A 17,565-nucleotide genomic window follows, 5' to 3' on the forward strand; every position below is an offset into this window, starting at 1 on the left:
GGGGAAGTAAAAACGTTAAGTTACGTGTGGCAAAGCGGTAACTGGGTTTTTTGTTGACTGTATTCCTGCACTTGCTGATTCTAACTACCACCCCTAGGTCTTATAGCCTCTGGTTTATTGCCTTCTTGTGTGGCTCTGCTATTAGCAGTGACCAATGCCGGGTCTGCTGCTCCACGCCGTGTGGTGTCACGGCACCCTCCATAGGTGATCGCCAACAACAACGATCTCTCCCCAACAGTCAAACGGTGGGAAAGCCTTTTAATGTTTAGTTTGTTGGCCTGCCCCCGCACCTTGTATAGCCTGTAACAGACAATACAAGAGTAGCACAAAGACAAAGATCCCCCGTGTAGCCTGTAACAGGCTGTTGGGGCAAGTGCTGTTAACGAGTAGCACAAAGACAAATATCCCCCGTATAGCCTGTAACAGACTGTTGGGGCAAGTGCTGTTAGCGAGTAGCACAAAGACAAAGATCCCCCGTGTAGCCTGTAACAGGCTGTTGGGGCAAGTGCTGTTAGTGAGCAGCACAAAGACAGATCCCCCGTGTAGCCTGTAACAGACTGTTGGGGCAAGTGCTGTTAGCGAGTTGCACAAAGACAAAGATCCCCGTATAGCTTGGAACAGACTTGGGGCAAGTGCTGTTAGCGAGTAGCACAAAGACAAAGATCCCCCGTATAGCCTCTAACAGACTGTTGGGGCAAGTGCTGTTAGCGAGTAGCACAAAGACAAAGATCCCCCGTGTAGCCTGTAACAGGCTGTTGGGGCAAGTGCTGTTAGTGAGCAGCACAAAGACAGATCCCCCGTGTAGCCTGTAACAGACTGTTGGGGCAAGTGCTGTTAGCGAGTTGCACAAAGACAAAGATCCCCGTATAGCTTGGAACAGACTTGGGGCAAGTGCTGTTAGCGAGTAGCACAAAGACAAAGATCCCCCGTATAGCCTCTAACAGACTGTTGGGGCAAGTGCTGTTAGCGAGTAGCACAAAGACAAAGATCCCCCGTATAGCCTGTAACAGACTGTTGGGGCAAGTGCTGTTAGCGAGTTGCACAAAGACAAATATCCCCCGTATAGCCTGTAACAGACTGTTGGGGCAAGTGCTGTGTAGCGAGCACCTATGAAGGCCGAGCACTGTGACACACGACGGGGTGGGAGGCCACATAAACAACACTGCCGTCATTTCTCAACCGGAGCTGCTCAAAGACTGTGCCACTGTATTTTTCACAAAGGAAGTGTGACCACAAAAAAAATCTATATTCCAGAGAGCCGAGATGAATCGCGTTCCAAATTACCCCGTACATTAAAGCCGGAGCGGAAATATGTTTTCCTGGCAAATGCTGGCACGCGGCCGCATTGGCGTCTAGACGACTGTGTCAGAGAGGAGGAGGAGGAATGACTCATCGTCATCGTCATCATCATCAGATCCATCTGCAAGCAATACGGTGTCGAGGGTGTTGGTGGGGTTCATAATCCCCGCAGCGATGTCTCTCAGCAGTCGGGCTTTTGGCTTTCCCGTAAAGACGGTTCGCTTGAGACACGACGTGGTTTTTTTTTCTTGGAGAAATATTTCAGCTCCGTCGACACCAACCACGCCGCCGTTCAGCAGTTACATTCCTGCGCAATGTCGAACTGCCACTGCCACCGCCACCGCCACTACCACCGCTAAATGTGTTTGTGAGCTGATTCAAGAACAATTGGTGCGGTGTTAATCGCCTGCACACCACATGACCGTTTAAAGAGTTCAGCCGTGTTGGGTGGTGAAGGGACTTGATGTGACCTCGTGCAGAAATTAAATTAATTTGCGACTTGGCCTCTGTCCTGTGTTTACCTTCATATTAACACGGATGGCTACGTACGGTGCAAAACAAGTTCTGAAACTAAACAATTTTGATATTACCAGGTAAGGCCCACCGAGCTCTTTTTCAGAAACGACCTAGCCACGAATGAAAGGCCGACGAAGCGGCTCATCGGTGTACATTCCTAGCAGCAGCCGAATACTCCGAACGCACGTTGATGCATACACACAACATCAGCGTCAAGCGCCGAGCGTGGCCCAGGAGCCGAGCACGACGGCACGGCGTTTTTTGCCATGAGCCCGTGCCACTCCGCGGCCGCCGATTTTTTTTTTTTGTATTAATGCCACTCCGTCTTTTTGTCGTCGTCGCCAGACATCAACGAGTGCTCGCTGAGCCCGTGCCGGAACGGAGGCATCTGCACGGACCTGGACGCGGACTACTCCTGCGAGTGCACCGGCGAATTCATGGGCAAAGACTGTCACCTGCGTGAGTGGGACGTCAGCTGCGAGTGGGGCGCCGATTGTGAGGTTGGGCGGGGGGGGTGTTTGGGATCTTCGCGAACGCTCGCTCGTTTGCCTGTTCATTTGCTCGTTCACTCGGTCGCTCTCTCGTTCTGTGGCCTCGAACCGGAAGAGTTCCGCAAACAGGAGGTGCGTGCGCTGTGTTAGCGAGAGCCCGTGAAGGCCGGCACGGCACACCCATGCGGTGATGTGGCCGGGTGCCACGCTCGACCACCTTTCTCTCCCCGGTCTTGATGATTACCCCCTGCAACAGGCACTTATTTTAAGGTCTATCTAGCCGGAGGCCGAGTACTGCTTTTAGACATTCGCCACTGATGGTGGCTTCGCAATGAGAATCGATTGGCAGGTTAGTAGCGGCGACCGCTCCCTGCGCGACCGCTCTCTGCACGCGCACGCTGGTTCACGTGGTAGGCTGCTGGTCCCCGCTGGGCCTGGAAGGAGGAGACATCCGGGACGATCAAATCACGGCGTCGTCGCTGCTCGTCGCGGTCATGGGCCTGCAGCGGTGGCTGCCCTCCCTCGCGCGCCTCAACCGCGCCGGCATCGTCAACGCGTGGACGCCCGCGCAGAGAGACTCGCAGCCCTGGATACAGGTACCCGGCTGGACGCAGAAGGCCCCAATTCATTTTTTTACGTTATTTTATTTTATTGCTATTTATATATATTTTTAAATGACACATCAACGATGTGCTTAATGCAGAGGTGGCGACGATTTGTCGGCAGGTGAACCTGGAGAGGCGGCTGCGAGTGACGGGCGTGGTGACGCAGGGCGCGAGCCGGTTCGGCAGCGCCGAGTACGTGCGCACGTTCAAGCTGGCGCACAGCGCCGACGGGCGCAACTGGACGGTGTACCGGGACGCGGCGACGGGCCGAGACAAGGTGGTGCACCTCGCGCACGCTGCCAGCGCGCGACACTTGTAACCAAAATCCATTTCCTATTTGACCAGGTAAGGCCCCACTGACCTGTGTAGCTCTTTTTTTCAGAAGCGACCACCTGGGCCCATCGCAAATGATGGCTAAACAAAGTGGCTCATCACGTGGAAATGTAGAGCAGGCAAATAATCTAAACGCGTGATGTTGACGCCTAAATGTGGAGGGAAAAACCGGATGACCCGGAGAACATGCAGATTCCAAATGTACAGGTGTCGGAGTCGGGATCGAACCTACGTCCTCCCGTATACCCAGCAAGGTAGTTAACATCTCACCACCGCGGCGAGATATTAGCCCCACCAACACCGAGCTCATTTTATAAATGGAGTAACGCCTTCCTGACCTCGTTTCTTAAAGCGCGACGCAAAGCAGTTTCGTGTACAGGGTAGGTGGAGGCTGAGGCTGAGATGCGACCGATAGGGAGAAAGAACGTAGGATGCGATGTATGTGGGGATGAGGCGGTGCAAATCAGGTGGCGGTGCTGGTAATAAAGTGATGACGCATTCGCAAAAAGGGGGGTGACGTTAATCAGGGTGTTACTGCATCCAAAAAATCTGAGCTGCCGCAGCGGTGCAGTAGTCGGCAGTGTACCGGTCCTGGCGATCCAGAAGTCGTCGGGTATGATGCCATCTTCTGGTGGGGCAGCTGACAAAGTGGGAGCGGGTTTCTTAAATTCTCAAATATCCCCGCTTCCATTACATCCAGCAGTATGAATGGGTTCACCGCTAATCTGGTCGTGGAAGAGTAGACCAAACACACGATAGATTTCACTTTAGTGGAGGCCTTTCCACCGGCAGTGGCGTGGGCGAGCAATTGCAGGGGCGCACTTTATGAATTTTTTAAATTATTTTCACTTTTTTTCTTTTTTTTTCAGCAATTGGGGATGGCTAGGGTAAGGAATGTGGAATCGAGTGGACGAATGTTTCCGGAAACGATGGAACACGTAGACCTAGTTCAGCACGGGTCCACCTCTCAAGTGACCACCGCTTCCAGATAACGCTTGAAATCGAGCGACAACCTAACGCGTGGATGTCCGCAGGTGTTCCTGGGGAACCAGGACAATGGCTCCCCGCGGTCGAACACGCTCAGTCCCCCGATCGTGGCCTCGCTCGTCCGCCTCATGCCGCTGACGTGCCGCAGGCGCTGCACCCTGCGCATGGAGCTGTTGGGCTGCGAGACCAACGGTAACGCGGCCGGCTCGCCCGTTCGCCCGCTCGCCCTGGGACGCCGTTGCCCCGGCCGCTGTCGCTCGTTTAAAAAAAGCCAACCTCGGGGCCCCCCAAACGCGTCGTTCTAACGGCTGTCCGCGTTGCTTGTCACGAATCTCGTGACACATGATGCTGTGACGCTGTGACGCGTCTTGCGCGCGTTCTCTCAACGAGCGGAGGGGCAGGGAGGTCATCTCCATTTGCCCGTCCTGACCGAAAGCAGTGGTGGAGCTATTCAAGGATTGACCTCCCATTTGAGTGGAGTGTAGCTGTGGCCACTGGTAGCTGTAGGGGTCATTTTAAATAAATAAATAATATCCTTTACCTTTTTTTTTATAAATAGATGAAAACGAGAACTGCACGCGCCCTAAATGCTGTGCACGTGTGTGTCGTTTGTGTTTGTTTTGTGTCAATCCACACCTTGATTTGAAGCTTTCATGACAGCAGGAATCCATACTCTTTGATTCTTTCGGTAAAGTCACATAGGTAGAAAATAAAAAACAAGAAATTGCATTTTGATTTAAAGCTTTCGTGACTGCAGGGATTCATATTTTTGGTTCTTCCCTTCTACGTGACTTAACTGAAAGAACCAAGAATATATAAAATTACATATCACGACATTTTGATCGCAACACAAGCGGCCGTCCTCATGCAGAAAAAAAATAATCCAGCAGTAGAACTGCTGAACCAATGCGAGAGCTGTTACAACAAAAGGTTATTTACGTGGCGATGGGCAAGCAAGCGTGGTCTGAGCTGGTACTTAATTCAGCTCACTTTGTTTCTCTAATCAAGGACATTTCACTGTCTCCAGATTATTTGCTTGTCAGCTTCGATGTAATCTCTCTGTTCACCAAGGTACCTGTACCTGACACCATAGCAATCATTGAAGACTTGGTCCAACAGGGACTGAATCCTGATGTACCAACTTTGGTGAGGCACTGCCGTACCAACACTTACTTCATCTGGAATGGTACATTCTACAAACAAAATGAAGATACCCCTATGGGGTTTCCCTTATCACCAGTGGTAGCGAATGTTTTCATGGAGAAATTTGAAACAGACGCCATCCTGACATCCGCCCTACATCCTTCCCTGTAGAAGAGATGCATAGATAACACTTTCATCATCTGGCCACGTGGCCAGCCAGCACTGAACTAGTGTTTCAACCACATCATTTCCATACACCCATCCATCAAATTCACCATGGAAGTGGAAAACGATGACAAGCTACCATTCCTGGATGTGTTGATCGAGAAGAGGCCTTATGGCTCATTGGGACATTCCGTCTACAGGAAAGCCACCCACACGGATTCCTATCTAAAGCCTGACTCCCACCACCATCCGGCCCAGAAGAACTCCCTCATCAAAACACTACACCATAGGGCCCGCTGCATCTCCGACCAACGCCACCTAGCCAGTGAGCTGGAGCACGTACACCAAGCCCTCAAGATGAATGGATACTCAGACCGCACAATCTGCAAGGCTGTATCCACAACCATGGGGAGACAACCATCTGAGGACCCAAAGAAAACCATCACTTTGCCATACAAAAAAGATTTCCAAAATCTTAAACAAACGCAGGATCCAGGTCCAATTCAATACAGTACACAAAATCCGTGACTTTTATCCCATCTGTGAACGATGTCATTCCTGACATGCAATACTCTGGTGTCTACAAATTAAGTTGTGTCTGCGGCAGCAGTTACATTGGGGAAACGAAACGACATGTCTCGGGCCGTGTTCGCGGACAGAAGGCAGATTTGAAACACGGCAGAACCAATACCTCTGCAGTGGCTGATCATTGTTATAAGGCAGTGGGCTCCCACGATATTGTTTTTTTCCGAGACCAAGGTACTCTGCAAACCTTCGGGCTACCATCAAAGATTTGTCCATGAAGCCATCCAGATATATAAACACAGAGACGATTTCAACCGAGAAGATGGGTACAAACTGAGCAATCATTGGAAGGACGTTATCAACCAAGCAAAGTCGCAACTTGCTGTGGGGCTTCCATTCTTCCCTGCCGTTTGGCTGTTGTCTCCGACTTTGAGTTGCATTGCCCTGTTAGGTGCCTCTGCATTAACGAGCTGGGGTCTCACTAACATGGCCACCTCTGCTCCCTCAGCCTCGATGTATCGATGGTTCTGGCTGTGTGATGGGCTTTGTGTCTCACTGGCGCGACCACCGTTGGTGGTTCTCTTGCGTGGACGCGCTTGCCTCTCACAGCGCAGTTGGCAGTGCCGCAGCTTGTGTTACACATAGACATGCCATTAACTTGCTAATCCCCCTAATCTCCCTGCCTAATATCTCCCATCAACATAGTGCTAATCTCCCATTAACACTGCTGTGGTGTGCATATGCGGGGGCGATACTCTTATGTAGCAACGGAAGCTCATTTCATGCTAATCTCTCTCCCTAATCTCCCCCATTAACACAACTGACGTGCTTACGTCCGGGGATAAAATACCTTTCCAGCTCAAACCCCGCTTGCTTGCCCATCGCCACATAAATAACCTCCTTGTTGTAACAGCTCTCTCGCTTGGTTCAGCAGTTCCACTGCTGGATTAATTTTTTTCCGCCTGAGGACGACCGCTTGTGTTGTGATCGAAACATCGTGATAGATTATTTTTTGTTTTATTTAATTTTTCCACCTACGTGACTTTACCGAAAGAACCACAGAGTATCGATCCACACACTGGACACCTTTGCAAATGAGAAGTTCCATCTCAAGCGATTTGGTGAAATATGTTAGCAGAAAATAATTTCAACAAAAAAAAACCGTTGAAACCTCGTCCAATTTCTGGACGAAACAGCTGTACGCGACGATTATGCATGTACGTTGTACGTATTTTGATTTTTTTTCGCACCGAGCATAGCCAATGGTGCTAATCGGAGGTGCGCGACTATTTTAAGGGCGACTTGGTTGCGCGAATGATCGCCCGGGTGCGGGGCCCTGCTTGAGAGGCTTCCCACAGTGACCGCCTCGCCTCGTGTGCGTGGTGTTGCCACTGCTACCGCTGCTCCTACCCTCTGCAGGCTGCTCCGAGCCGCTGGGCTTGAAGTCGGGGCTCGTTGGCGACACGCAGATCTCGGCGTCGAGCGTCTTCCAGACCCTGGGGCTGCCCTGCTGGACGTGGGAGCCGCACCTGGCGCGCCTCGACCGCCAGGGCCGCATCAACGCCTGGTCGGCCGCCAAGGGGGACCCCAACCAATGGCTGCAGGTGTGGGTGCTCGAGGCGTCTAGATCACGATGTTTGTATCTTTAACTTATTTCGCACCGTACGTAGCCAACCGCGCTAATCGGAGGTGCAGGGGGAAGGATGACAAACTAAACACAAAGCATCTTCTTTGGTTCTTTCGGTAAAGTCACGTAGAATGAGAATAAAATAATAAATTGATAAAATAAAATAACACAATAATATTCTCACGACGTTTCGGCCACAACACAAGCGGCCTTCATCAGGTGAAGGGAGCGAGACTGTCTGGTAGGACAGCGCTGGAGTGAGAGAGCCACGTTCAGATCACGGCTTTTAAGCTGTGTGAGAGGAACAAAGAGCCTTGACGAAGGAATTAGCATAAAATTTAGCATTGAAAAGGCTGAATGATTAGCTTGTGACTGGTCACAGAAATAGCTATGTTAAAAGTTAAAGCATACACATCCGCAGAGGCACCCATTGTTAAAAGGAATTAGCATAGAATTTAGCATTGAAATAGCTAAATTAAGGCATTCGCTTGTAACTGCTACAGAAATAGTTACGTTGAAGTCAGAGCATACACATTCACCGAGGCACTTAGTACAAATCAAAACAGGAGAATTTAGCATTGAAATAACTAGGCGAATTTAGCATTGAAATAACTTGGTGTTTTGCTAGTGACTGGTCACAGAAATGACTACAAATCTGAGCTATTCACAGTACTATATAGTGAACCAATAAAAACTAAAATATAAATTACCTTCATGTTATCAATAAACTCTATATTCTCCAATCAGCTAAGCTACCAACCATAAGTCGTTATATATCACATTTTTTCGCCATATAGCATTGTGATATATAACGACTTATGGTTGGTAGCTTAGCTGATTGGAGAATATAGAGTTTATTGATAACATGAAGGTAATTTATATTTTAGTTTTTATTGGTTCACTATATAGTACTGTGAATAGCTCAGATGTGTAGGCATTTCTGTGACCAGTCACTAGCAAATCACCCAGTTATTTCAATGCTAAATTCGCCTAGTTATTTCAATGCTAAATTCTCCTGTTTTGATTTGTACTAAGTGCCTTGGTGAATGTGTATGCTCTGACTTCAACGTAACTATTTCTGTAGCAGTTACAAGCGAATGCCTTAATTTAGCTATTTCAATGCTAAATTCTATGCTAATTCCTTTTAACAATGGGTGCCTCTGCGGATGTGTATGCTTTAACTTTTAACATAGCTATTTCTGTGACCAGTCACAAGCTAATCATTCAGCCTTTTCAATGCTAAATTTTATGCTAATTCCTTCGTCAAGGCTCTTTGCTCCTCTCACACAGCTTAAAAGCCGTGATCTGAACGTGGCTCTCTCACTCCAGCGCTGTCTTACCAGACAGTCTCGCTCCCTTCACCTGATGAAGGCCGCTTGTGTTGTGGCCGAAACGTCGTGAGAATATTATTGTGTTATTTTATTTTATCAATTTATTATTTTATTCTCATTCTACGTGACTTTACCGAAAGAACCAAAGAAGATGAATCATTGCAGTCACGAAAGCTTTAAATCGAAATTTAAACACAAAGCAGTTCTAAAGGAATTAGTTTTCAATCTAGGTGATTTAAAAGTGCATAGATCCAGTGGCTTCCTAATATCCGGAAGGAAGAGCGTTCAAGACGGCCGCAGAAATGCATCTGACCGTCTTTGTTCGATGGCCAGCTGCCGCAAGGAAGACCGCACTTTACGTGATGGTTTGTGCTCCTTGACGAGATCAGCAAAGTGATGTTTACCTTTCTTATACTTTGCACTCCTATCGTGTTTTTCTATTGTTGTTGTAACGATCTGACCCCGTGCCCCTACACCTCGTCGGATTTCTCCTCCCAGTATAAATAAACATTCTGATCAAGTCAGTGTAGCCAATCGACACGGCTCCTGTCGGATCGCACTGCTGCCGTCACCCCACTGCCTTCTCCTCCGCCGCCTGCAGATCGACCTGGGCGAGGCTCGCAAGATCACGGGCATCGTGACGCAGGGAGCTCGCGACCTGGGTCACATGCAGTTCGTGCGCTCGTACCGCGTGGCGTCCAGCGAGGACGGCGCCGCGTGGACCGTCTACAAGGACGATGAGACGCGGCGGGACAAGGTGAGGGAGCAGCACAGCGGCCCGGGCGGGGAGAGCGGATCCCGAGGCTCCAGCCCGCCGGCCAACCTGGATAATCTAAACCTAAACTAGTTTTTATTTGACCAGGTGAGGCCCCCACCAAGCGATGTAGCTGTTTTTCAGAAGCGACGTGGTCACAAACGATAGCTCAACGAAGTGGCTTATCATCGTGTGGAAATTCATAGCGTAAACAACAACAAAAACCTTTAAAGAGCAGGCAATGCGTGTGAATGCGAGACGGTGGGGGTCCTTAATAAACAACGGTCACAAAGCGGTCCTCAAAAAGCCGCCGCATGCGGTGGCTCCGGAGCCACAGGTTGCCCCGCCCCTGCTCTGGACGCGTGGACGTCGATCCTTCTCAATGTGGAGGGAGGGGGGGCAACCGGAGGACCCGGAGAAAAATCCTCGTGACCACGGCGTTGCGATGAGCGTTGCCAAAGAGACGCTGCTGCGTTCGCTCTAGACGCAGCTGCAGGCTGACGGCGAGACTGCACAAACCCATAAGAGCAAAGCGGCGCCGTCTGGCGATGAGTCTGCGCATGACATTCACGGACTCGGCGCCATAAGGTTGACGAGCGTGAGCATAACACGCGCACACTCGTCGCCAAACGACTCGGCGTCGGTAGCAGTCATTAGACGGTCGTAGATACGAGTTTTTGGTCGTTACTGCGGGGGTCTTAGTGACTATAAGAAAGGTCGTAAAAGCAGCGGCGGGGGGGGGGAGACGCAAGTGACCTGTACGTACGTTGAACTTCTATTGCACCGCACGTAGCCAACCGCGTGGGCATTCGGAGGCGACGACAGAAGCGCACGTGTTGTTTTGTGTGCGTGTTTTTTTTTTTTTTACAGATCTTTGCTGGAAATTACGACAACAACGGTCACAAGAAGAACATGTTCAACCCGCCCATAATCGCGCGCTACGTGCGAGTGCTCCCCTACTCGTGGTATCGGCGCATCACCTTGCGAGTGGAGCTCATCGGCTGCGACTTCTGACGCGGCAACGGCAGTGGCGATGCAGCAGCCGCCGCTGCGCGGCGTTCCCATCCTATTAGTTCATCCGCTCGCGCGATCACCCGCGTGGCCCCAAGTCCGACACGTTCAAGTTCGCCCACTGCGAGAGGGTTAGGGTGGGGATAAGCGTTGGGGGGGGGTTCGTACGACGACGGTGGTGGTGAAGCTGGAAGAAAAAGCAGTGGCTCTGAGATGTTGGGGATAACGTTGGGATCGGCCCTCATGGTCACACGAACGTAAAGTTGGTGTGGAAATGTTATCGGTAGATTTCGGATAAGCAGTGAGCTTTTGATAACACTGATGCAAGGGTTGTGGTCATATTTTTAGATTTAAAGCTTTCGTGCCTGCAGGGATTCATCTTCTTGGTTCTTTCGGTAAAGTCACGCAGAATGGAAATAAAATAATAAAAATAAAACGTAATAATATAAAATTCTCACGACGTTTCGGCCACAACACAAGTAGCCTTCTTCAGGTGAAGAAACAGAACTGTCGGGACGACAGTGCTTCAATGAACACTGCTAAGATTCGCAGCGTCTTTTAAGCTGGGTGGGAGGAGCAGAGCGCCTTGACAAAGGAGTTTACATATCAACAGAATAATTTAGCATTGAAATAGCTGTGTTAAAGTGTTGGATTAGCAGGGTGTTAAAGTCAGAAATTAGCATGTAACTGGGAGATTAGCATGATGTTAATGAGGGATTAGCATGTAACTGGTCACGGAAGTAGCTATGTTAAAGTCAGAGTTTACATATCAACAGAGGCATTTAGTATATTGACGCTAAAGAACTGCAACTGCCCAACTATCATACAATAAGCCGATGTGAAAGAACTAAGTATAAACTACATCAATATAATAAATGTACTCAATATATTCTTCAATAAGTTGAGCTGTTAACATAAAGTAACTGGGTATACACTACACTATATAATGAATACCATATAGTAAACTGATAAAAAATTGAAATATAAACTACATCAATGTCATCAATAAACTCAATATACTCTCCAATCAGCTGAGCTACTAACAATAAGTCGTTATACATTACAATTCTTATGTTGATATGTAAACTCCTTTGTCAAGGCTACTTGTGTTGTGGCCGAAACGTCGTGATAATTTTATTGTTTTATTATTTAATTTCCATTCTACGTAACTTTACCGAAAGAACCAAGAAGATTGGGGTCATGTTTGCATTGGAGTAACTAACGTAAGTGTTACGAGTGAAAACATTTAATTGGGATGTTAAGTGGTCAAGATGGGAGTAGTTATGATTTAAGATGAGTGTTGCGATTTTAAACATGAGGCGTCTTTACTTTATATGAGACTATGGGTCTTAAACAGTTACACTTCTGGTATTTGAGTAATGTCCGAGCAAGCGGAAGTGAAACGCAATGCAACAAACGTGGACGCGAATCCAGTGAGTGTATAGAGTTGTCACCCATTATTAAACGATTTGTATATGAACAGCGGTCTGGATTGCACGAGTGAACAAAATTGTTTTATTCCCCTTGCGTACGCATATCTCCTTCAACCTGAAACCTCGAGACATCGTCAGCGGCGCAGAGGGCAGAGTCGTTCGAAACGATCGCAGCGGAGATTTGGCTGAGCACCTGGGGGTCTCGAATCTCCACACGAGACGCATGGAGGTTTAGAGGGATGAGACTCGTGCGATGGAATCGTCTGTGTGCACGCGCGTGTGTGTGAAGGTGGGGAACGGTAGCGTTAGCGGTTAGCGCCCCGCACTACGAACCTAGCGACCCAAGTTCGATTCCCGCTCACGACCAACACCAGTGACGATTATCTGAACCGGTCCTGGGCCTCCCCTAGGTCGACTCGGCCTCAAATTAGTGCCTGGTGGGATGCCTAAAAATGTTGCCACAAGGGAGACAAAGGCGGCCGGGCGTGGTGCTGGCCACCCACCCCCTCTTGTGCCGTGTCGGCCTTCATAGGTGCTCCCTAACAGCACTTGCCCCGACAGTCTGTTAAGGCTATGCGGGGGATCTTTGTCTTTTGTTGTCTTTGAAGGGGAGTGGTCGTGTAATGGTTAGTGCACTGTGCTTCAAACCTGGCGGTCCGAGTTCGATTCCCTCTCGCATCCAACATCGGTGACACATCTGAACTGGTCCTGGGCCTCCCCTCGTGCAGCGCTTTGTCGGCTATCCGGTGGATCTTCGTATTTGTTGTTTTATCGACATGGGTCAAACAGCTGTTTCTTTACATCGTAATAGTGGACGCTGTGTGTAGTGCAACAGAACGCACCTGAGACCACAACAGCAGCCGAATGCTTCGGAGCGTAGATTGCGAGCCCATGGTAAAATCCATCACCGCAGTGGAAAGCGTGAAACCCATTCCCCCAGGATGTTGTGGCAATGAGTAGCTCGGCCACCTGCGCCACTGGCCAGACGAGTGTGGCAGAATGCGCGTGGTCGCAACGTCTCGCTGCTCGATTGAGTGCGTGTGGGACGAGTTCGGAGTGCGTGTGGGACGAGTTCGCTGTGCCCCACTCAACAGTTCTGAGCCCGCGTCGACATTCCCCACTTAGCCAGTGCCGGATTATCCTCGTAGCAAAAGTATCTGCTACGCGTGTGTAGTAGCTGCTACGCGTGTGTAGTAGCTGCTACAAGCGATCAATTCCGGTTCAGTAATTCTGCACTTGCTGTATTACTATAGTACTATACTGCTTTAAACTTTTATTAACGATTGGGTGTTTCAGGTTAACGATTTGTCGTATTATCTGACTATGGCAAATTAAAAAATACAATTACTTTACTGTGCAAGTTAAAAATTCGTTTTTGAATATTTACGTTTTTTTTTTAATTTAGGGCCCCTTTATAACATATGCTACAGGCACCGCACTAGCTTAATCCGGCACTGCACGTGGCCAGACAAAGTGCCGGAACTTACAAACGGCCGAACCGACGTGCTGGGGCACCTTGGCAGCTGTTTTGAAATAACTGCAAGGTTGGGAGGCCGTTTGACCCCCCCGTGTGTGACCCTTGAACGTGTCGCGAGACGTCGTGTTAGGCCGCTTCACTCGCCGCACGCCACCGCTCGCATCACGATGTGCCTATTTTTTTTTTACTTTCATTTGTACCAAAAGAGTTGGGTCTTTGCGGTTCATTGAACGCTCCAGTACCGAGCGGTTCTTCAAAGTCTTAGTTCTTGAGGTTTTTTTGCTGGCCAAGTTGTCTTTGACGAAAGAGCTGTCCATCTCAATTGGCTTACTCGGGAAATAACCTTCTGGACTTCTTCTGAACTTCTTGCCCACATATTCAAAAAAGCTATCGAGCGTACTGCATATTTATTGTGAAGGAGTGTATGGTTAATGTCACACGGCGTGTTCATTCGTATGTCGTGATCCGCTACGTTTAAAACGTGAAAGTGCCCAGCTTTTTTTTTATTAAGGGCATTTTTGGGGATTGCAACAGATCGCAAGTTGACGTCGAGATTTGGTATCCATTCGACTGCCTCAGATGTCACCCAGCGGTCACAAACTGCTTTGTGTCCGCTGGGGATTCTCAACCTTTTTTTTTTTGTGTGGGCCCCCTGATCAAAACCACGGATCTGCCCCCCACAGGTTACTGAGGCCAGTGTACATGTCTGCATGCCTCTCGTCGACGTGGCGTTCGTTAGGCACTCGTTTCACGGTTTGTTTCGGTGTGTGTTTGTCATCGCAGTGTGGCGCTGACATTCCCCCCGCAGGCATTAAACTATTTCCCTGCACGGTAGCCATGCCGCAGCCTGCGTCTCAATGGGCCTTAGATTGTACCGGGTGCTCCAGATGTCTTGTGACCGACCTCCGATTAACTGACCCATCACATTTGTTTTTCACCCTTTGCACATTCATCTCTGTTGAATATTAACTTTTTTTTAGGTTTTAGAAAATTTAAAGGGGGGGGGTCACGAGACATCTGGACCACACCCTTGTAGGTGTGCTGGCTGGATTGGTTGTCACCAACTATAGAGGGATCAAAAGCCCCCCCCCCCCCCCCCTATGTCCCTAGTCTCGGTTCCCCAACAGTAACTCTGAGCATCAGGGACCTCTCTTACCAGTATCAAAATAGAATAATTGGTTTTACCCTTTCTGGCAATAAAACAGTTGTGTTAAGATGTTAAAAACACCAACTTTTTGCAAGGAATCACGTCCGCACTAACCACACGTCATGCTTGTGATGAACATGCAATCAGAAACATGCTCTGGTAACAATATGCATTGTCTCTGGTGTGGACCAAGTCGCTACTACTTCAGCCCACCGGTGTGTTTGGAGAGTACAACCACAACATCGACAACTTGAGTAGTACGACGTTTCGCTGGTAATTGCATGCAGCATCGTCGGGTGGTTTTCCAGAATAGTGAAGCAACCCACCTGCTTCCGGGCTTAAATAGAACACGGTGGTGTTTTCTTTAAGTGTTGCTCATAATGCTTTGACGAATTGTGTAATGCTCCCCATAGTTTTAACCACTAGCACATATTTAGCCCATTGCGTTTTAAATAGTAATAATGATTCACTAATGATTCACTGATGGCCGTAGAGCAAAGAACCCAGATGCAGGTACGAAATGCATGCTCCTGTCGATAGAAATGTCGCTAAGAACCACACTGCTTTGGCCGTTCACGACGCGTCCATTAATGCGTCTACCGCGTACCGTAAGCTTTAACAACTTTTCATGTGAAATGAAATTAGAACGCTTCACTACATGTTGCATTGTCAATGTACCCTTTTTTAAATTACGTTGATAAAAGTTACGTAGAAGCGCGCCTTGTGTCAGGCGTTCCCTATTGATTTCCACCCCGTGTGATTCACCGTAGCGATGATCGACTATTGATTTCCAGCGCAGTTTGCTTAGCCACAACCCTTAACCATAACGCACCCCGCTGTGACGTTTAAACCGCTGCAATAAACATCTGTGATCCATCGTTGCGGAAGGCGGTAGGAAATCGTCCTCGTGTTTGTGAATGGCTATCGGGCGTGTTTCTAAATGAACACAAACACACGGCAATGGACAGCCGTGTCTACTCGTGGCGCAGACGACGGGTCATTTGGGCATTTCGCGAAGACGTGAAACCAACATCATCATCATCATCACTCTTTGGTTCTTTCGGTAAAGTAACGTAGGTAAAAAAATATACATCACGACGTTTCGATCGCAACGCAAGCGGTCTTCCTCAGGCGGAAAAAAATAATCCAGCAGTGGAACTGCTGAACCAGCGAGAGAGCTGTTACAACAAGAGGTTATGTATGTGGCGATGGGCAAGCAAGCGGGGTCTGAGCTAGAAAGGATTTCCATCCCCGCGCGCAAGCACGTCAGTTGTGTTAATGGGGGAGATTAGGGAGAGAGCGATTAGTTAGAGAGATTAGCATGAAATGAGCTTCCGTTGCCGCATAAGAGTATCGCCCCCGCATATACGCACCACAGCAGTGTTAATGGGAGATTAGCACTATGTTGATGGGAGATATTAGGCAGAGAGATTAGGGAGATTAACAAGTTAATGTCATGTCTATGTGTAACACAAGTTGCGGCGCTGCCAACGGCGCTGTGAGAGGCAAGTGCGTCCACGCAAGAGAATCACCGCAACGGTGGTCGCGCCAGTGAGACACAAAGCCCATCACACAGCCAGAAACATCGATACATCGAGGCTGAGGGAGCAGAGGTGGCCATGTTAGTGAGACCCCAGCCCGTTAATGCAGAGGCACCCAACAGGGCAATGCAACTCAAAGTCGGAGACAACAGCCAAACGGCAGGAAAGAATGGAAGCCCCACAGCAAGTTACGACTTTGCTTGGTTGATGACGTCCTTCCAATGATTGCTCAGTTTGTACCCATCTTCTCGGTTGAAATCGTCTCTGTGTTTATATATCTGGATGGCTTCATGGACAAATCTTTGATGGTAGCCCGAAGGTTTGCAGAGTACCTTGGTCTCGGAAAAAACAATATCGTGCGAGCCCACTGCGTTATAACAATGATCAGCCACTGCAGAGCTATTGGTTCTGCCGTGTTTCTGCCTTGTGTTCACGAACACAGTCCGAGACATGTCGTTTCGTTTCCCCAATGTAACTGCTTCCACAGACACAAATTCGTTTATAGACACCAGGGTATTGCATGTAAGGAATGACATCCTTCACAGATGGGATCAAATCATGGATCTTGTGTACTGTATTGATACGGACCTGGATCTTGTGTTTGTTTAAGATTTTGGAAAACAAATTGGTAACACCTGCTATGTATGGCAAGGTGGTGGTTTTGATTGGATCCTCAGATGGTTGTCTCCCCATGGTTGGGGCTACAGCTTTGCGGATTGTGCGGTCTGAGTATCCATTCATCTTGAGGGCTTGGTGTACGTGCTCCAGCTCACTGGCTCGGTGGCGCTGGTCGGAGATGCAGCGGGCCCTATGGTGTAGTGTTTTGATGAGTGAGTTCTTCTGTGCCGGATGGTGGTGGGAGTCAGGCTTTAGATAGGAATCCGTGTGGGTGGCTTTCCTGAAAACGGAATGTCCCAACGAGCTATCAGGCCTTTTCTCCATCAAAACATCCAGGAATGGTAGCTTGCCATCGTTTTCCACTTCCATGGTGAATTTGATGGATGGGTGTATGGAATTGATGTGGTTGAAAAACTGACTCGGTGCTGGCTGGCCATGTGGCCAGATGACGAACGTGTCATCTACGTATCTCTTCCACAGAGAAGGACGTAAGGTGGATATCAGCATGGCATCTGTTTAAAATATTTCAATGAAAACATTCGCTGCCACTGGCGATCAGGGA

General features: G+C 48.9%; 1 protein-coding gene across 1 annotated transcript in view; it reads left to right on the forward strand.

Annotated features, from left to right (window-relative positions):
• EDIL3 (EGF like repeats and discoidin domains 3) overlaps positions 1 to 15,743 on the forward strand; it is a 33,217-nt gene extending 17,474 nt beyond the window's left edge. Inside the window, exons 5-11 of the mRNA XM_032973705.2 lie at positions 2,161 to 2,274; positions 2,721 to 2,902; positions 3,033 to 3,188; positions 4,279 to 4,423; positions 7,484 to 7,668; positions 9,624 to 9,779; positions 10,647 to 15,743. Coding sequence (XP_032829596.2) covers positions 2,161 to 2,274; positions 2,721 to 2,902; positions 3,033 to 3,188; positions 4,279 to 4,423; positions 7,484 to 7,668; positions 9,624 to 9,779; positions 10,647 to 10,790 — 1,082 coding nt within the window. The 3' untranslated portion in view covers positions 10,791 to 15,743. The remainder of the gene's footprint in view (positions 1 to 2,160; positions 2,275 to 2,720; positions 2,903 to 3,032; positions 3,189 to 4,278; positions 4,424 to 7,483; positions 7,669 to 9,623; positions 9,780 to 10,646) is intronic.
• The last annotated feature ends 1,822 nt before the right edge of the window (positions 15,744 to 17,565 follow it).

The sequence above is a fragment of the Petromyzon marinus genome, chromosome 52 (assembly GCF_048934315.1).
Source record: "Petromyzon marinus isolate PM22_M1 ecotype Great Lakes invasive population chromosome 52, UKy_Petmar_22M1.pri1.0, whole genome shotgun sequence".
Classification (NCBI taxonomy): domain Eukaryota; kingdom Metazoa; phylum Chordata; class Hyperoartia; order Petromyzontiformes; family Petromyzontidae; genus Petromyzon; species Petromyzon marinus.